General features: G+C 43.0%; 1 protein-coding gene across 3 annotated transcripts in view; it reads left to right on the top strand.

Moving 5' to 3' along the window:
- arhgap24 (Rho GTPase activating protein 24) overlaps positions 1–21,569 on the top strand; it is a 403,142-nt gene that overhangs the window by 294,423 nt on the left and 87,150 nt on the right. The window contains exon 1 of one of the 3 annotated variants that reach the window (XM_067990491.1): positions 15,731–15,820. The exons of the other annotated variants lie outside the window; for them this stretch is intronic. Within the exon in view, the coding sequence (XP_067846592.1) occupies positions 15,796–15,820 (25 nt within the window). The 5' untranslated portion in view covers positions 15,731–15,795. Of the gene's footprint in view, positions 1–15,730; positions 15,821–21,569 lie in introns of those variants that run through there. 3 annotated transcript variants of the gene reach the window in all.

Here is a 21,569-nt window from a genome sequence, read left to right as displayed (position 1 = left end):
AGTCACAAATCGTCCTCACCTGGATACATATTGCCGTTCATTCATCGGCGTTGGGTCAAAATCCCAGAACTCCCTACCTAACAGTATTGTGGGAGCACCTTCACCACATGGACCTCAGTGGTTCAAGAAGAAGACCCAGCACCACCTTCTGAAGGCAATTAGAGATGGGCATGACGCCCACACCATGAGAATGAATTTTAAAAACTCTGACTTTACAGAAATAAATCTTAATTTAACTTTCTTTAAGAAAAGTTTGAATGAGATGACTGGTTGGTTTGTCATTTTTAATTTCAAATTTTGAGAGAGGCTATCATGAAATGAGATGAATTTGTTGGAGAAAGTTATTTTTGACTGTGTGGGAATGGCTCCTGACCAGTCATATTGGGCCTGAGTTTGCTGTCGCAGGACATCTAATGGCGTCTGCTGTTAGTTAGACTTGCCCCTGCATCCTTCAGCTGGAAACATTTTTGCGCACAAAGGTGCTGAAAGTGCGAGCAGATAACGGTGCAGTGAGGGAAACAGGACATCTGGGACCTGAGTGAACAGGGCAAGCAATAGGGTTTCTCCTTAACCAATGAGATTTAAGGATTGGGAAATAAACAGCAGAAGGACTGAGAAGGAGGGTGAATTAAAGGGGTTGAATTTCATGTCAAACCAGGTATAGAAAGAGAAATAAAGAGAGGGAAAGAAAGGTTGGATGAAGAGAGAGAGAAAAAAGAGACAGAAAGGAAAAGTAAGAAAAAAAATTTTAAAATTCAAAATTTGACATTTTTAAAATCTCCCTGAAAAATTCAAAACCTGAAGGGAATGAGACTCCACGCTTGTAATAGTTAATTTTTTCGGTGCCAGAGAGGTTGACTGGCAGTAATTAACACTTATCACGTCATTAAAAGGGTACTTACACTTGTAATGACAAGTCTTAACTTTCTGTGGCAAATTTAATGGCCAATTAATGGGCAAATACAGCAAGTTCCTAAAAAAGAAAAGGGAGGCTAAGGGTGAGATGCCTTTTTCGCGATGCTAACGATGGAGCAGCGCAACTCGGGCAGCAACTTTTAGATATTCACATTTAACCGCGCATCTGCTCCTCGCCTGCAGTTGCTGTACCATTTACCCATAAATAACGGCGAGGGCCATTAGCCTTGCTGTTATTTTGATGGCAAATTCTGGTGCAACATGTTCGTCTGTCCAAAATTACTACTTCCAACAAAACAAATACCATGACTACCAACCAGGGGAATTTAGGCAGCAGTGTAGGCATTTTTTAGCAGTTTCTGCCTTTTGGTACATTGTCCTAACAAACCCACTGAAAACTGTGAACCAAAAAAATAAAAATTCTTGAAACATAGATATGTCTAACTGTAAAATCTGAATCATGTGCTGTTCTTTCTTTAATGGATTGTAGGCAACCATCTGTATCAATGTGTTCCCAGATGCCACTGTCTGCATAAACAGATGGTTATAGCGGTACTATTCTCTCCACCTGTTTTTCAAATGGAAAGATTGCTAAATATGAGGACATTGGTATGAGGACATTGAACAGCATCCCTGCCACAATTTTGCTGTACATCTTGAACTTCTGTGGACTCTAAAAACTCAAAATAGCATCATTAGGAAAATGACTGGACTTCTGTACTATGAAGGGTCCCTCTCAGTCCTGTTGAGATTACACAGGCTGCATGTGTATAACTACAGTTAGCAATTGACAATCTCATTTTTCAAATTCACAGAAATTGTGGGTGCGTGAGAGCTCGGCATGCGGTTGAACTCTGCAAGTGTTTCATATTTTCATGGATGATTTGAACTACTGCGGCTTTTTCTATTGGCCATCACAGGCTTTATTTCACAACTATCAAATGCTACTGTCAGCTGTTTAATCCTTCAGTTACTGAAACAGGCTGTCACCAATATCTGGTGGGTGGGTATCATTAACACCAAACTTGAAAAAGTACATTTCTATGCAAACTGTTTTCCCCCAACTTTCTCCCCTCTAGAAGACATTGATATGCTAGGCACCAGTTCCTAAATTATTTCATTAGCCACCATTCTTCATGCGTGAGTGTTAGCAGGCTACTTGAGTTATGGGACTATCGAGCAAAGCCTTTCCCTGGCCAATATGTACTTTCTAGCAGGAGACAACCAATTAGGAGTAGGGGGTTTGATTTTCATGGAGGTTCTCCTGATCATCTGCCATAACTCCATCTGAAAATCTACAGATAAACCGTAGGAATGGCGTAAGCCCTGTTTACGCCCTTCCTCCGGGGTTTCCGTGGCCCTTCCACCAAAGTTACGGTGGATGATCGGGAGAACCCCCCATGGAAATTAATGGTGTAGAAACCCTGGCTGACAGACTTAGTGAGCCAAGCCGAACCAAGTAGCTAAAGTTTGACCAAATCATTATCCAAAATTTGATTTAATTAGACATACCGGTCTGGAGTTTCCTTCACATTCGCGCCCAGAGACACACATCTGGGCACAAATTAGGTGGCTTAAAAGATCATGGAATTTTGGGAATAAGTGAGTTACACACGTAACTCCTTGATCTTTTACATCTGTCCATCAAAACCTCCATCTGAACAAAACTCTGCCCACAAAACTGGCTACACCCCCGACTCTCAAATGTAGGTATCCTCCAATTACGCTTATTCGGTGGGGGGAGGGGGGTTCTGTTAACATTGCGACCAGATACGCACACTAGGAAACAAATTAATTTTTCTGGTGTTTAATTGCAATTTTTAAAACATTTTTAAAATATTTATTCTCACTGAGGCCTGCTCCGTATCTTCTGTGTTTTTTAATGCATTTTCATAGAATGAAGTATATCACATTTAAAAATTGAAAAGCACCACTGATTGCAGGTTCCTAGACTTGCTGTGCCTGATATGCATGAATGATGGTTAAATGAGTTGAAACTTAAACTTTAAGAGTCGAAGAAGAAATATACTGGTGTGGGTTCGGTGTGTTATGCCCATTTTAAGTTCAACCGTGTTCTAATGAGACTGGGAGGATACTTTGGTGTAACTTCACATTGGCAAAATGGATGCAACATTGGATGCATTTTCGGATCTAACTTCTGGGTTGTGACCATGTAGGAAACTCCAGGCCACTGACTCTTTAGATGGTTTGTTAAAATCATGAGGCAAAATATCTGCTATGTTAATACTGTTTAAAATATTACACCTTTCGACAAAATAGTAGAAAGACAGCGGTTTGGATAACCAGGACAGAGCCTGTGATAGCTCTAACTGTGAAAGCCCATTTCCTTTGAAAGAGACAGTTTTTTACTCATTAAGTTCTTGACAAATGGAGCTGACTTACTGTGCTAGTAAGATACCAAAAGGATGGATGGTTTCCATCGCAGATGTCTACAGATATACTGAAAGGCTGCCAGCGTGAGTAACTGGCCAACTACAGTCTGCTACCAAATCAAACATAATCAATTGGGCAACTGTTGGCAAAAAAACACAGGGGCTGAAAATGCTTAGCCCTTCCAGCACAAGAGCAGCATCCTGACATCAGGGATTCCACAGGGCCGAGTAAGGGGTGGAGTCTCTGCCTGACCTTCACAAGCCAGTGGTGTTGGAGGGGGTAGCACTAGCGGGGGGGGGGGGGGGGGGCGCGGGAACTCCAAACAATGGGAATTCCTGAGTTCCTGGCTTCTCAGTCAGCAGGGGAAGATTTGGCCCAGTAAGAAGAAGCGTATTGGCCCGCCAAAAGGTGCACATGGGTCCCATCTTGGGGTCCAGGTTGACACCTTGGCCTGGACCCCTGAAGAGGAAGTCTAATTATTTTGTAAGCTTTTTTTAAAAAAAACTGGGCCTCTTCACAAGGGCTTATGGAAGCACTTCAAACTTCTTGGGGGCGGGAGGGGGCAGATACTAAAACCCCCCTCCCCAGTCCAGGCAAAGAACATCTGAGAATAACCCTTTGAGGCATGGCCCCCTATTACTTTGTAAAATAGGGAACCTCCCCAACTCCAGGAAGTGCACCCGAGTCAGTGGCAGAGGTTCCGAGTGCAAGCCTGTAGATTTTCAGGGTCAAGCCCTTTGATTTGTTACACCCTCTCTTCCTCCTTAAGCTCTACTTGATGCCTTCCCCCAATGGCATGGCAGGAATTGTGATTTCATGCAACACAAAGCATTCGAATGCCACCATCATAGATTACATGTTTTAAATGGCTTCATCGGTGAGATAAACAAGAGGAGAGATTTTTGTGTGACTAATAACAGCCTGCTCAAGGTGGGCCGGAAATGGTGCTGTCAGGTGGGAAGAACAGACATGATGGCCTGAGAATGAAGTCGAAAATGAAGGAAGCTACTTCTAAAGAGCTAAGCCCTGATTTTGTCCCTGCCCACCTGGCAGAAACGATGCTGACGAGAGGGTTAAAATAGCGGCTGGGCGATACCTTGCAGCTTATTAATCTGACAACGAATAACCTTTTCAGAAATACCTTGCATTATACTCAATTCCAATGACAGGGGTTTATTTAGACTGTGAAAATGATTGAGGTTCGATTCATGCTACAGCACCAGGAGGCAGTGTTTTTTCAAAAACTAAATGTCAGGCAGCTCGTGTATCTATCCAGTTTGTCAAGGTTACCAATCGTACTTGCTAGATCTGCCTTTGTGTAGAAAAAGCAGCAGATGCACAGCTTACTGCAGGCAGTGTTTTCAATCTGCTTTATGTTTCCTTTAAAGGCACACTGCAATTAGATCAAAATATTTGTACATGTGCGCTTTCCTCTCACGGAAACTGAGTTGTGCTTCAAATCATAACTGATTCTTGGTGGGCTCCACCGAATGACATTTAAAGGGACATTTTCATTTGGATTTTAAAAAATTGACCAGCCGTTGATTTGTTTATACCCTGTCTCCTTCCTTGACCTCTACTTGATGCCTCCCCCAATGGCACAGCAGGAATTGTGAGTTCATGCGAGACAGGCCATTCGAATGCCACCATTGAAGATTACATATCTTAAGTGGGTTCCTCCCCGAGATAAACAAGAGGAGAGATTGAAGCCAAAGACAAAGCAACAAAACTCTTTCATGCAATAAAAACAGAAAATGCTGAAAATGCCCAGCAGGTTTCTCAGCGTTCAGAAGACAAAGATAGGTTAATAATTTAGATGTGACCCGTTATCAGAACTGGTGAAGGGTTATGTCCCAAACAGGAACCTATTTTGTCTTTTAGATGCTGACCGACCTGTTGTACTTGTCTAGGATTTTCTGTTTTTTGTTCAAATTTCCAGCAAATACCTGTGTTTTCTTTTTATCTGCATATGTACTGGAGGTTTGAGACATCCCACTGCAGCTTCTGGTAATTACACCGTGGGATTCAGTTTCCACTGATAGCACGCGGTGAACACATGTTCTCATATTCTTTTGTGCGCTGTTTTAATGCTGTTACTGAACTGTTTCAAACAAAAATGGGATGAAATTCATCTTGGGCGAGAATGCAAAACGGCCGATCGTGAACCGGCGCCCGTTTTACCCCACCCCGCCCGTTTTACCCCACCCCGCCCGTTTTACCCCACCCTGCCCCTTTTACCCCCGCCCAGCCCCTTTTACCTCCGCCCAGCCCCTTTTACCTCCGCCCAGCCCCTTTTACCTCCGCCCAGCCCCTTTTACCTCCGCCCAGCCCCTTTTACCTCCGCCCCGCCCCTTTTACACCGCCCCGCCACTTTTACACCCCCCCCCCGCCCGTTTTACTACCCCCCCGCCCGTTTTACACCCCCCCCCCCCCCAGTTTTACAACCCCCCCGCCTGTTTTACAACACTCCACCCGATTTTCTTTTCCATTTGGGCAGAGTATAAATTGAGCTACCAATTCACCATTGCCCTTTTGCTCCACCACCCAAGACAAATTTCACTCCCAATTAGTTTACCTCCAAAGCAGTACACAAAAGAATTTCACACAAATGCATTAACCAGTGTTCTACCAGCTGAATAAAGCCCTCTGTGTTTTGTCAGTAAAAAGCCCAGTACCTATCATGATGCAAAATGTAAAGTGGTCGAAGGGCCAACTCGGACCCAGTGAAATTGCAACCATCCACAAAGCTTCTGGCTCGTGTTGAAGTAAGTCCAGGTGATTCCTCCACTGAGTAACATTTCCTGATCACCAGCAGTGTCAGAATTGCTATATTACTGTACTTCTGCCAAAGTAAATCAGTAAGCCATGGCATGGAAGCAATTTTGCCAATTTTCAATGTTTGCTTTGGCGCAAAACCTAGAATTGGGATTTTGTAAATGAGGTGTCTCCGAAACTGAGCAGACTTTTTCTCTTAATGAATAACATCTGCCAGATAATCAGTATCTCTTCTGCCAGCTCAAACAGTTGAAGAATTAGAATCAATGGTACGTTCTTCTCAATGTACCTTGGTATTTATAAAAATCATTATAGTTTGCCTCATACATAGAATTGCTAGAAAAGCAGAAATAAAGACAGCAGTCAGTCTCTGTAGTTCTATAATTATTTCAAATTCATTTGAATTATTTGAAACTTAAAAGCAGTGATACTTTTTTTTAAAGTGGTGATTTTAATAAAATGAGTTAGAAACAATCACATTATAGACTGTCATGTAATCTTGCCAGTGTTGATGATGACTACTATTTCTCTATTGTACCACGAATGATACTATGTAAATCATCAGTGGGTGCAGGATTGCCTTTTTGAAGTTAGTTTTCTCGACCTCACTACTGTGCACGGGAATTACAATTGCTGGCCTGAGAGTACAATTGATCACCCTGTAGCAGTGCCTCATTTCTTATTACAGTATTGTTTGGTTTGGCAGCACTCTAGAACATTGGCATCCTCTTGAGATGACTGTAGGATTGCTTGGCACATGATTCCACCATAGTTGTGATGAGTCTTTCTGTTCCTTAGTGCAATGCTGGGCAGTAAATTGATGTTGCTAACCTCCATTACTGCAATCAGGACTGATCACACAGTCGTTGGTGACATTTCTGGAGACCATGTGTGAAATGAGGGCCAGTGTGGAAGTAAGACTAACATGGAAGAGTAAAGTACAATAGAGCTGTTGTTGATCTTTAATGAATTTAAACTTTAGTTCTAAACATTTTCTTTTACATACGATCATACGAATATGAAGGACAGGAAACATCAGCCGGTCCATCTATCCTGTCCCATATAGCTGTGATGCCTTATGCATCGCGGTACAAACACTCTTTGCCCATCCGGAGCTATGTAACCTCCTGGGAGAGGCGAAAAAACAGATAAAACCCCAGGCCAATTAGGAGGGGAAAAAATCAGGAAAATTCCCTCCAACCCCTTTGAGGGATGAATACTAGCCCAGGAGATCACATTGTCCCTGGTTGGTATTCTGAGTGACATTTTTAATTCTTTAGGATCAGCAGTACTATTTCTATCCCATAATCTGTAATGTTATATGTCTTGTGTATAGTGGGCACTTCCTGCAACATTTCCTGTCATGTCAATTTCTGTCACACGTTTCTGTAGTAATTAAGCTGACTATTCATTTTACTTACTGATTGAGTCCTGCAAGGTTGGTGACAATGCTGTATACTCACTTCTGAGAACTGCCCGCTCGATCGCCAAGTGCCCTGATTGCAAATGTATAAAAAAATTTATATAATTATCCATATTCTTTTGGACTTGATTACATGATAGGGAAATTTATTCTGCCTCAACCAAATTTCTTTCAACTGATTGGCTGAAGTGCACAATTTCTTAATTGGCATTCAGTCATATATTAATTTATTTTAAAAAAAGCAAAAGATGAATCAAATGAACCAACCAAAACTTGAAAAAAACCCTGAAATTTCTAATGTCCAAAATTAGGTTTTCAGCTTTATAAAAACAAAAAACAAACGGCCGGAATTTCCTCGGAGGTGTTCCTGCTCCATCACCGTAACTTCGCTGGAAGTGCAGAGTAAGCAAGGCTTCGGCCGCACTTTCGCTGAAGTTGCAGAAGCAGTAGCAGCTCCTAGAAAATTCCGGGCCAATAGGTTTTACAATAATTATACATACTTGCAGAATTCACTTGTCTTTGCTGCATGGCTTCATTATTTATAGGCCTGATCGTCTGTGTCTACTTTCCCCTTTTAATCCTATTTCAAACCACTCTCCTGGTTTTTGTAGCTCACTTTCTCCCTCTCCTTGGGCTCCCCTGCATATTCTCGAAATCATTCTCCCCTTGGTCCTACTTTCACCTGCTCCTGACTGAACGTAGCCACTTTTCATGTCCTCCACGCAGCCCTTAGCTTGTCCGTTGTTTTAAAAAAAATAATTTCCCTCCCCGCCACCTGCCTGGAGCTTCGGTTTGCAACTTGCATCTCACCCAAACAGTTCTCACCTGCTGATCAGACCTCTCACTTGACCTGACCTCCTTGTTGCACTTGCATCATTTTCGTATCGTTGAGCTTGGATCAGATGTTTAAAGAAAGAACTTTCATTTATATAGCACCTTTCACATTCTCAGGACATTCCAAAGTGCTTCTCAGCCAATTAAGTACTAAGTGTAGTCACTGTTGTAATGTAGAAACGCAGCAGCCAATTGCTCACAGCAAGGTCCCACAAACAGCAATGAGATAATGACCAGATAATTTGTTTTAGTGATGTTGGTTGAGGGATAAATGTTGGCCAGGACACTGGGAGAATTCTTCTATTGTTCTTCGAATAGTGCCATGGGATCTTTTACATCCAGTTGAGAGGGCAGATGGGGCATCAGTTTAATGATGCTATAGATCTTTGGTATATTTAAGCGTGTGCGCGTTGGCTTGCCCTGATGATTCAGTGGGTAAATGTGGCACTAAACTTTGGAAGCCAGGAAGTCCCAGGTTTGATTCCTGTCTTCTGCTTAGTTAGGCCATGTCAGCTGGGACAGCAGTACTGATGCTATAATTAGTGTCTCTAGTCCAGGGAGAGGGAATATCGGCCAGGTTCTGCTCCTGATAGTTATGCAGTGACTGTGTTGGAAAGTGCACGGCTCTGAACATTGGATGAGGACAGGAGCAGGCTTTGCTGTAATGATTTCAAAGTTGATACTTTTTGTTTAGGCGAGGAGGTCTCACTCACTCTGTAAACAATTTTACAACACCAAGTTATAGTCCAGCAATTTTATTTTAAACGCTTGTGAATTTAAAATAAAATTGCTGGACTATAACTTGGTGTTGTAAAATTGTTTACAATTGTCAACCCCAGTCCATCACCGGCATCTCCACATCATCACTCACTCTGAGTCAAAGCCCCAGATCTGAAACACTAATTTGCTCAAAGACCACTCCAACGATGTTGCCAAGACTTTTGGTAAAACATGATGATGGGTATTACAGCTTGGATGGGTCCAAGCATGTTGTTAGTGGCAATTGGGTTGAATTTCTGCAGGGTTCTCCTACTCCTCTGCTACAACGTCAACGGGAGAAACAGCGAGAACAGTTCCTTTGTGTTTTCCAGGGTTTCCGTGTCTTTTTGCTGAAGTTATGGCGGACAGTTGGGACAAGCCCGCCTGAAATTCACACCTAGTGCCCATTCTTATCCTAATTTATTTTTACATGCAGTTTTCTTCCATGTCATATTTATTTATTTGTTTGCCCAGCAGAGGAGGAAGGGATAAAATTGGGAGGAGGGGGATGAAGACCGTGCACCTGAACTGTAGCAAATAAATTGGTACAGTGACCGATGGCAGAATTTGTTCACTTATTAAAAATAGTAATGGATTGAATTTCTGAAGGGGTTCTCCCCTGCTCGTCCACCATAACTGCAGCCGAGGAGCCGTGGATACCCCCAGAAAAAAACAACAATATGCGTTTATATAGCACCTTTAATGTAATCAAACGTCCCAAGGTGCTTCACAGGAGCGATTACCAAACAAAATTTGACACCAACCCACATAAGGAGTTATTAGGAAAGGTGAACAAAAACTTCGTCAAAGAGGTAGGTTTTAAGGAGCGTCTTAAAGGAGGAGAGAAAGATAGAGAGGTGGAAACGTTTAGGGAGTTAATTCCAGAGCTCAGGGCCTAGGCAGCTGAAGGCATGGCCGCCAATGGTGGAGCGATGAAAATCGGGGATGCGCAAGAGACCAGAATTGGAGAAGCGTAGAGATCTCGGAGGGCTGTAGGGCTGGAGAGGTTACTGATGTAAGGAATCTTACAACACCAGGTTATAGTCCAACTGTTTTATTTGAAAATCACAAGCTTTCGGAGGTTTTCTCCTTCGCCAGGTGAGCGAGTGGAGGTGACTGAGGTAGAGAAGGGCCATGGAGGGATTTAAACACAAGGATAAGAATTTTAAAATCGAGGTGTTGCCAGACCGGGAGTCAATTTAAGTCAGTGAGCACAGAGGTGATGGGTGAACAAGACTTGGCGAGAGTTAGGATACGGACAACAGAGATTTGGATGGACTCAAGTTTACAGAGGGTTCAAGGTGGAAGACCGGTCAGGAGAGCATTGGAATAGTCAGTAGTTACTTTATAGTCAAATAAACGCTGTTTATGCTGCTTTTCTGGGGGGTTGCAGCTCTTCTGCTGAAGTTGGGGCATACGAGAGAGAGAGAACTCCCACGGAAATGTACCCCCTTCACGCTTTGAAAGCTGGCAAGCGCATTTGGTGCTGAAAGAGTTAACGGTGATTAAATAAGCACCAAATGCTGAAACTCTGGGAGGCTTTATTAAATGCTTTCCTGCCTCAGTCACAGAGCTAACGCCCCAATTATATGCACAACATGTTTGCAAAGACTGAAAGTATTTCAAAAATCCTATGGATCTTGTATTTTGCACCCTTCTGGATGCATATTATATTTTAAAGTGGTCTGCTCTCGACAATAGTTTTGTTACTTTATGAGGAAGAAGAAGCCAAACAAGAATTAAAGTTTTATCTTTGGGCACTGATGCATTGCGAGCCTTCCTTCAACGTACTTTGCAGCTTTATCTCCAACCACAGCTTCCGCAATTAATGAATCCATATAAGTGCTCAGTAATACAAATTGGCATTGAGTAATGAACCACAGATTGTGCAGAATAAATGCAAACCTTCATTGTTGATTAAATGTTTTAATATGCTTAATTCATTATCTCCCAAAACTTGCCACTTAATTCCGATGAATGTTAACATTATTCATTGTTATTTTTTCTTGATGTTTTAATCAGGTCCTGCTTAATGTTTTAACAAAAATAACTATTTTAAAAATACATGCATGTATGGATCACATTCCCTCCTCCTTCCTCCCTCCCCATCGCTTTGAATGTATTTCCCATAGATCCCATGCCATCTGTTTGATGAGACAACCAATCAAAAAGTTATTGGGGAATGAAATCTCTCGAGAGGAGTGTGGCGGCAGTAGAAAGAATAATTTGTGCTGTCAATTTGGGAATCGGTATAGTTTAAAAATGTGACAGTTTTCTGAAGGCCTGCATGTGGATAAAATGACTAGAGGATTCTGTGGAAATTTGTTAGGTCTACTATCACAATAGATTAAGCCAACAGTAGTACTTCAAACACAAATAAAATTTTAACTTGTACCTGTTGACTCTTTATAACGAGTAAATTTCATCCAAAATATTAGAATTGACTAGAGACCTTCCTTTCACTGCTAAAAGGAAAGTGAAACTAAAAACAAAAGTCTTCAGAAAGCTCCAGACAATATTGCTACACAAAATATTGCTTAGGTCACAGTTAAAACATTGTATCCAGTTTGGGCATTATACATTGTAGGAAGGATGTTAAGGCCATGAAGATAGTCCAAAAAAGACTCAATAAGATGGTACCAGGGATGAAAGACTTTGGTTCTGATGAGAAACCAGAAAAACTGGTGCTCTTTTAATTAAAACAGAGAAGGTTAAAAGGAGATCTCATGGAGGTGTTCAAATTTATGAAAGGTTTATTAGGAAAGACTATTTCCACTGGTCAAGGAGTTGGCAACTGGAGGGCATAAATTTAAGATCATCACCAAAAGAATGAAGGGACCAGGAGAAGTTTTTTATGCACATAGAGTTGTTAGAACACAGAATCCTCTAGAATCTATAATAGCTTTTGAAAAGGAAGTGGACAAATATTTGAAAAGGGAAAATTTACAAGGATACTTATCACTCTCCTGTGGCAAGAACATGTGTAGCATTCAGGTAAAGTAGGGTTAGAGGGTGGGGATAATTGGATTAGAGCACACAGATGTAATTTAGTCCCCATTATAAAGTCGTGCATTCTGTCCTTATTTTTATATTTCCATCATAAATTCCTATGTCCACATTTATAACTGAAACAACCTAAATAAACTTGTCACATTGTAATTACACTCTCCCACCTGTGATGGTGCTGCTCCTCCACCCAAGTCAGTTAAAAATCAATCGTTTCCAATTCATTTTCTAACAAGCAAGGTAAAACGTTCATTTCACTAAACCAAGGAATCAGCAAGTTATGTCAAAATTGGACATGCATTCTGGGGTATGAAGTTTAGAACCCAAACTGACTTGCTCAATCCTTTAAAGTATAACAATTGGCACATTTATTTATTCTAGTTTGTCACTCCATAGTGGTTATATTGCATTTATGGAAATGGATTTTGGTTAAACTCTGAAATGCTCCAATTCAAAAAGTATAGCATAACCAGTGTATAAGACTAGAGTTCTGCATAAGTTGTACCTTATTGTATTTAATGATGCTGTGAATTCTATTTCCTCTGAATCAACATAAATTTACAAAACTCAATTATATCGATCAGTAAAAAAGAATTGTGGGTGTATATACAGTTCTCACCACAATACATTATGCACACATTTCTGAAAGTGAATTTTGTTGCCCATAGATTACAGGGCACAATTGGAAAGTTGGACCTGCTGGAAGATATACTGCAGCTGGTTCCATGTAACACTAGAGCCGCACCATGGAATTGTATTGTTTTGACTGTTCAGATGCTTGCCAGTTCACTTTGCGTATGTGTTGGTACGAATGAACTAATCAGGCAGAGCGTGACAGCTCCTTTAATCACGGTACATCGCCATTTGCATAATCACTTCATTACCTGAAGACAGGACCCCGGAGGCTTCAGAAGCATGTGCGTGGGGGAAAAAATGCAATATTAATCTAACAAAAATTAATAGCATTGTGCTACCTTATTTTGGCTTATACATCAGCGACTGTCATCTGACTGCTGTTCATGCTTTTGCATTTTTATTTTATAGCTTGCTGTCTGAGCTGTTGTTGAACACTGAATATTTTTATTATTTTTTTCTATCCAAGACAACAAAAGCAGATTAGGAAAGTATTAAGTAATATTTCAATCCTGCCATTAAAAGTAGCCCTACAGGAAGCCATTTCATTCATATTAAATTAAACTGTCATGTCATTTTATATATGAGCAGAGCTCTCGATGGTATTACTCTTGGATACCCTGGGACCTGGAGTGCAGTTTCTGCTATTACCGCAGTTCTGCTGCAGCCTAAACGCGACAGTGTTTTGCCAATCATTGTAAAACAGAACTGTTTACTGAAGCGAGATAACACGTGATTAACTCAAGGTAAAAGTATTGGTGATACTAAACGATGTGCAGTAGACATTTACAGCTCATCTAGCCCCATCTTTTGTTTCTTGTCCCTTTACCACCCCCTTTTGCCATTATCCCTTTTGACCTCCACCCTATCACAGACCTTTCCCTTTTGTTCTTTCCTCCCCCTTTCCCTATTCTCTGGGTCTGTACTTGCTTATAAACTGTTAAACCTCTAACTACTTCCAGTTCTGACGAAAGGTCAACGACCTGAAACGTTAACTCTGTTTCTCTCTCCTCAGGTGCAGCCTGGCCTGCTGAGTATTTCCAGCATTTTCTGTTTTTATGTAACATTTGTTGTACTATTCACCCACCACTAGATTTAGTGCTCAAGTTTCTGGTCCCAATGGGGCCTTCTAAAGCCCCAACCCATTACTTGATTAAGTGGCATTGACTATCATCTCCCATCAGAGTGACGCCAGTGAGAGCCAAATATAATTTTTTAAAAACTCTTTAGCCCACTTGAGCCTCCGGAAGACTCGACTCCACTCTCGGAAGGGCAGATCAGCTCAGGTCAGGGTGGCTGCTGCTGATGTGCCAACCTTTGCTGTGCAAATGACCCTGTACCCCGGAACTCGGGACGGGGTCTGCAGCCTTGAGTGATGGTGGGCGGGTGGGGGTTTGCTTGCTGCACTTATGCTGGCGGAGTAGGGCCCCGGGAATTTCCAGGCCACTAACTATCATGGTACAGAAATGTACAGACCAGAAGATCCCATGTTCAATACCTACCCTGTACTGAGTGAACTGATCTCATTGTGATCCATGGTAGGTGTGTGGCAATTAGCCTCAGCGTGCCTGGGTTAGGGAGGGGAAAGGTGGTGAAGGTTCCTCCTGATTACTATCAGCGGTCCTCGCTGGAAAATGTGAACATCGTGGGAGGAGATCATCAGGCTTGGTTGTGAATGCCGTACATAGTTAAATAGCCTGTGTGTGCTTGCTGCTTTGCCTGAAAAATGAAAAATAGCCATTTGGGCAAGGTACAAGATGGCTGCTGGTGCTCCCGGAACTGTACCCAGCAAGATCAGGGCCTTTACAAAAAGAATGAAGAAAATTTGGGGTAAAAAAAGTCAAATCCTGTGAGCAGTTGCACTCTCTATTTACATGACTTGTTGCCTTTTTTTTCCGGCTACAGGCAGACTGAGCACTGACCTTGCCTTTATGGTTAAGCAATGTGTTTTTTTTTGCATTGGCCAGAAGTAGAAGTTATCATTTACAAGTTATCAACAGCATTTTAAGCCACTGTTGCAGACGATATGGTGGAATCCACCCCAAAGCGTAAACAAGCTGAGTTCTACAGCACCAAGAATATTTACGGAAACACTTCAAGTAGAAGCGGTTGTGTAATACAAACCCAATGTAAGTGGTTGAGAGGGATGATACAAACCTGTAATAGGAGTATATATTACCTTTACATCCGCACCGTCCCCCGAAAGATTGACAACTGCGTTCGTACATTCAATCATTCTTGTAGTTTTTCTTTCCGTCATGAAATGTTGCAGAGCAGGAACAGGTGATAGCAAATCGGCAGCCCGTTTTACATCTCTCACGATTTTTAATTTCTATTAACTTCAATGGAAATAAAAATCGGGAGAGATGTAAAACAGGCTGCTGACTTGCTATCGCCCGTTTTACACTGTCGCACAAAGTCAAAATGACCCCCCTTACACTTTCATGAGCTTCATGCATTGAATGTTGAATAACTGATCTTGAGCTATTAACCTTACTGTACAGGTAGTATCTCGGGAGGGAATGATTTAAAAAAACAGACTTTCCATTGTTGGAAGCTTGTGCCTTCAGGTTAAGTCACTCTACTGGTTGGCTTGGGGTGGGTGGGTGGGTGGGAGAGGAGTGCGGGTGGACAGGGTAGCGGGATGGGGGAGACAGGAAGAGGTCAGAAGGCATCCCATGAGCTTTTTATAAAGTCTAATAAGAAACCCAGAAAGCAGTTCTGTGCTACAGCTCTCTCCTTATCCACTCTCCCACAAAGCATGGAATGTTGCTTACTGCTTAGTAATACATAACCAGTAAAGTTACGGTGTAAGAAAGGCATTTGAAACAATGGGCCGGAAATTGCTTTTAAAATAACAGTGAGCCTAACAGCGCTCACCGTTATTAGTGGCGAAATCGAAGAACAAGTTTCAGCGACTGCACATGCGGAGTCAAATGCGGAAATCTGGAACTTGCTCTTCCTGGTTCACCAGTGATCTGTCAGCTTCACCTTAAAGGGACGTCACGGCTGCAATCAATGGACCAGCGCCAAGCTGCTGCACTTCCCAGCAGGAAATGAACAAATCTTGCCACAAAACAGGTATGCTGAGTATTTTACATCTAAACTAAGTCTTAACAGTGTGGTAAGTATTAATAATAAAAACAGAAAATGCTGGAAATACTCAGCAAGTCAGGCAGCATCTGTGGGAAAAGAAACAGAGTTAACGTTTCAGGTCGATGACTTTTTGAAAGGTCATCGACCTGAAACATTAACTTTTTTTCTCTCCACAGATGCTGCCTGACCTGGTGCGTGTTTCTAGCATTTTCTGTTTTTATTTCAGATTTCCAGCATCTGCAGTATTTTGCTTTTGGTAAGTATTAATGACTGCCAAACAACCTTTTTGGCATTAAAAATTAATTTTTTTAAATGTGGGGTATCATTACTCCTGATTTTAATAGTTTTTGGGCATTTAAAAAAATGTTTTTACTTTTTCTTTCTGTCTCTTTTATCTGAGTCTTTTAATCTTGCCCCCTCTTTATTTCACTTTCTCTATCTCATTTTATTGTGCATTTACTAACCTTTCTGGCACTTCCTGGTTGTTAGTTTGCACGGTTTGTGAATGAACTGCACTTCCGGGTTTTCACAACGTGGCTTGCTTCAAGCTGATTAGTTGAGAGGCCTTAAAGATCCTTTCATCACTCACACAGCTCGGGAAAGATGTTATTTGAACTCCCAGTTCAAGGAAGTTGCCGCCAAAAAGAATGCGGTAACAATGGGTGAATTTAAATCTAATGCGTTGTGAGCACTGTTGGTTCACCACTCGGAGCAATAGCCGACCCATTGTTTTTTTTTGCTGTGTTGCAATTTGCCCCTTTTTAAGGGGTTAATGTCATCATGGTAAACTGTCTTGCCACAGCTATTTTTACTGGGTGTTTGGCAGTGGCAACAGCCAGAAGAGCCCAGAGCCACCAGTAAAGCTTCATGCCCTGAAAATCTGCAGGCCATGAAACCCGTGGCATCAGCAGGAGCACACCTCATTGGCATGGGGTCAGTGGACGCATGTCCAGTGCCTTCCTACTCCACATGGCTGGAAAATCTAGTCGTCTGCCACCCCCAAAAACCTCTACCATCTCCCCTTTGGAACGCCCCACCAAACTTTCTCCATTCTTCAGGGATCCAGACCACTGCTTTCACCTGCCCCCCTCCCCCTCCCAGTGAGGCTCACTTGCTCTCATTTGGAAGCCAGTGCACCTCATTCCTCACTGTACCGACCTCCAATAATACACCAGGTCCCTTCTGAGCTGGGGAAGGAGGAACGTCCGGTGTAGAGTCCCACGCTGGCTCTGCCTCTCAAGGAGTCATTGGCCTTGTAAGGGGCATGTGGAGGCTGTACCCCTTAAAAGGCAAACTGGGAAGTTCACGGACTTGTCGGGAGTCCTGCCTTTTTGTGATGGGTTCTGCCAGACTCCTGACAGGGTTACGGTGGGAGTCCATTGGATCCCTCGAGTAAATTCAGTGCCTATATCTTCACCCAGTGCGACCGCCCATTCTTGTCAGGTTTTGAGTCCTAATATTGAAACCTAGGGGTTGGTCAGTGCATTATTAATACTCACCTGACAGTTGGTCCTGACCCTGTCTGATTTTGCAGAATGATCTTTCTCCCAGCTCATCTGGGAACCAGAGATGGCAGTTGGCCAGAGGGCAGCAGATGGCATATAAACAGCCCTCGTGTATGCACACAATCCAGACGTTGACACCAAGGGTGGTAGGTGAATTTAAAAGGATGCAGCCACTTAAAGGTAAGTGGCTGCATTTGAGGACAAAATTGTTGGAGCATTTTCTAAGGCTGCTATATTTTTAATGTATCTTTCAGCCTTGGCAAAGTCCATTTTGGGTAAAAAGCCAATGACTGGTACAATTAATGTGTGAAAGTAGAAGATGGAACCTGTGGCCAACAGATAGAGCAGCACATCACTCAAACCCCTATTTAATGGCTGAAGAATTGGAGGTGATGTTGAATGGGGTAGTGGCGAGGAAGGTGGCCCTGTTTACCACTGCAGGGCACCCTCCTCCAAGGACAACATTGAAACTTGCCAGGAAGGATGCAGAGGAAGAAAACTTGGCAGCACAGCTGACTACTGTTGCTACTTGCCTGATGGTGCATGTTAGCTGCAGGTTTTTCTTACTGCAGAGAGCATCTTGATCTCTGATGACCCGAAGCCTGTGGAGCAAAGTTCATTGCTGATGACTCCTGCCTGTAGTGTGAGTGTGAAAGTAATGGTATCGTCAGGCAGGCATAATCCATCGTCGGTGCAGCTGGCTGGCCTGGCATCCCTCCACTGCTTTTCCTCCAAAAGACATAATTAGAGCAGGACTCCCATTGGGAAACCCACCAGCCCAATATCATAAATGCACCAAAAAAACTCATTTTTCTTTTTTAAAATGATCCCAGATAATTAACAAATATTCAACAGAGACTAAATAAAGGGAGCTGCAGCCAGCCAAGGTTTGATTTCTCAAGACGCCATTGATTTCTGAAGAGACCCGATGCAGGGCGATCCCTTCCCCTGCATCACCCTCCCATGTCTGCCAGTCTGTGCTGCTTGCAAGGGCCATGTCCAGGGGTCCCACCGAGCATCATTGTAAATCAGGATGTTTTACTGTTAAAATTTCTATTTTAAAAAAGAAAGCTAAAATCAGGGAAACATTCCATGGGTAATTAGTTATTGATGGTATTTATCCATAGAGTTAATTATTTTTTGAGATCAGTTTCCAACAGCACGGAAATGATCTCTGACACTTGATCCATCCCTCTCTCTGGCTGCTGTCTGAGGCTGAACCAGACCGTTCGCAAACTTGGCTTCCTATTTGACTCTGAGATGAGTTTCCGACCCCACATCCTCTCTGTCACCAAGACGGCCTACTTCCACCTCCCTAACATTGTTCGTCTCCACTCCGCCTCAGCTCACCTGCTGCTGAAACCCTCATTCATGCCTTCGTTACCTTTAGAATTGACTATTCCAATGCTCTCCTGGCTCACCTCCCATCTTCCACCCTGCATAAACTTGAGCTCACCCAAAACTTGCATCGAGTCCCGTTCACCCATCACCCCTGTGCTCACTGACCTACATTGGCCCCTGGTCTGGGAGCACCTCGATTTTAAATTTCTCATCCTTGTTTTCAAATCCTTCCATGGCCTCGCCCCTCCCTATCTCTGTAACCTCCTCCAGCCCTACAACCCTCCGAGATCGCTGCGCTCCTGCAATTCTTGTCTCTTACACGTCCCCGATTTTCACCGCTCCACCATTGGTGGCCATGCTATCAGCTGCCTAGGCCCTAAGCTCTGGAATTCCCTCCCTAAACCTCTCCTCCTCTCCACCTCTCCCTCCTCCCTTAACACGCTCCTTAAAACCTACCTCTTTGATCAAGCTTTTGACCTGTTCTAATATCTCCTTCTGTGGCTTGGTCAAATTTTGTTTGATAATCGCTCTTGTGAAGTGCCTTGGGATGTTTTACTATGTTAAAGGCGCTATATAAATGCAAGCTGTTGTTGTTGTTAAAGGAGCACTGTCTAAATGAAAAAATGTTTGGCAACTCTTTTCATGTGGGGGAAGAAGGAATGCCAGAAAAGGTATGCACTAATTTTTCATAATAATGTGGCAATTAGTGACTTACAAAAAAGCTTTATCACTTTTTCTTGAAGATGGTGCCTCTTTAAAATTCACAGCATGAAATCATGTTTAGAAAGTCTCCATTGTCAAAGTGAAACACTAGTGTTTTCAGGTACTGTAAAGATGAAAGAACAATATTGACGCTGTTTGATGTTAAATCAGATTACCCTTTCAGAAGGTTGCACTGTCTGAATTGCTACCCTTTTAACTCACTGCAGGAAAACTTAAGAGATGAAAGGGGTGTAAATGAGATGCCCCATTAACAAATAATACCTTTCTTCCTGACTTCATCCTGTGCTACAGCCATCCCATATAAAAAATTACAACAGTGCCTGGTGTTTTTGTGACTTGAAGGTGATCCTCAAGAGAATCTAAGTGGCTTGTCTGACCAACAGTGACTTATGCAGTTATGATACAAGCATGATTTTTTTCCAAAATTGAATATTATTCCTTTCTTAATGGTGGAGGTGGGGGAGGGGCGATGTCAAGCACAGGCCAGCAGTGGGGTGCAGTATTTTTGTGGAGCCAGGAGAAGCACATTCCTTGTACTCATTAAAGCCAGCCATTGGAGTTGCTTTGTCAATGGATGATATACATTGGATAATGGATGTTCCGCCAAAGGGAACATTTGTTCAGGTGCAGATTCTTTTGATGCAAAAACCAACTGTTGGTTTATAGGCACATTTTTGCCAATACTGTAGTGATTTACAGATATATGGCACATCCTTTGGTTTAAAGCCCCGAAATTGTGAAACTCTGCTCCTGACACAGAAGTAAGGGGGTCAATAAAATAATTTTCGTAACTAACTTCCTTCGAGGTGTCAAGCCTGGATCCCTAGGTGGGCCCTACTTATGCCCCTCCAGCGGCCAGCATGGCTTCTTCCACTGGCCATCTGGTTGCTGCTGTTCCTACAGGCCAGGAAAGAGGAAATTCCCAGCCTGTAAGACCCCTCCCCTGGCTAAAAACTTTCTGACAGAGGCTCCGCTCCAAACAAATCCCCAAGGAAACTAGAAGAGAAGCCCAGAACCTGGTGTATCCGTGTTCCAACCCAATTGTTGGCCCTACCACTGCATTCCTGTTAGACTTACGGCAGGAGGGCACTGGAAGGGTGCGGAGTTTTGGCCCCAGCGCCCTGTAGCTTTGCTGCAGTACCTTTCCTGGATGGCCAGCATGTTAGCTCGGAAGAAAATCGTTTCAGAGCAGGCTGTTTCTGTAATTGATCTGTTAGAAAACTCCCCAGTATGATGACAATGTCTTTCAATAAGGAAGAATGGATGAGAGGAACATTGGACTCCAAGCTATCCCTATCATCAGACTTTCACTGTGCTGTATGTGTGGGAGTCATTCCACTTTGCAGACTTCAAGCTGTGCTCGTCTTACAAAAAAAATCTGAGCCAGCACTCATCTTGTGGCTGACTTATCCTCATCAGTCAATTCTTTCTATTTCCAATCTATTTATATAAGTCCTGAATTCAACCCCCTGCATCCAATGAGAACAGCGTCGCGGGAAGTTAAAATAGCATCAACGTCCTAACTTCTGCGTTTGTGCTGCACTCTCATGAGCCTCGATTTTTAGGCTGGGATTTGGGAGATGTGTGAGGCTGCAGGCAGCTGAGGGCCTCAAATATTAAAAAGCCAGGGTCCAATTATGTCATTCGGAACCTGACATGATTTTAACCCCAAGCCGCGTGCATTGCGCACAGTACCTATCACACCTGGGAAAGCTACCGTCAATTGGATCCAGGGCCAGAAAAGGCCCAGGTAAGTGATGTTTTAAATTATTTAAAGATTTTTTTGTGGGCCAGGAGGAGCATGAATGCTTTGAGAAACCCTTGCGTCTCCCCTGCCCCTTCCCGGGATGGCCTTGGACCCCCGCTCCCATCGCTCACCTTGCTGGAGACCATTTACTGAGTCCCCAATGGCAGCGGCCTGCTGCCCTGCAATTTTCTGCTCCCGCCCACTGGCCATTAATGTGGCCCAGGCCTCACGCCGGCATGGCCATCCGTGCCTCTCGCCTGCGCCGGACCCCCAATGCCGTATCCATGCCCCGAGTTATCCGTGCTACCATGTCTTCAGCTGTTTAGGCTCTAAACTCTGGAATTCCCTTCCTAAACCTATCTACCTCTCTCCTCCCTTAAGATGCTCCTTAAAACCTATCTCTTTGACCAGGCTTTTG

This window comes from Heptranchias perlo, chromosome 1 (genome assembly GCF_035084215.1).
Source record: "Heptranchias perlo isolate sHepPer1 chromosome 1, sHepPer1.hap1, whole genome shotgun sequence".
NCBI lineage: Eukaryota > Metazoa > Chordata > Chondrichthyes > Hexanchiformes > Hexanchidae > Heptranchias > Heptranchias perlo.
The sequence above is the reverse complement of the archived record's forward strand: the minus strand, read 5'-3'. Positions and strand labels throughout refer to the sequence as shown.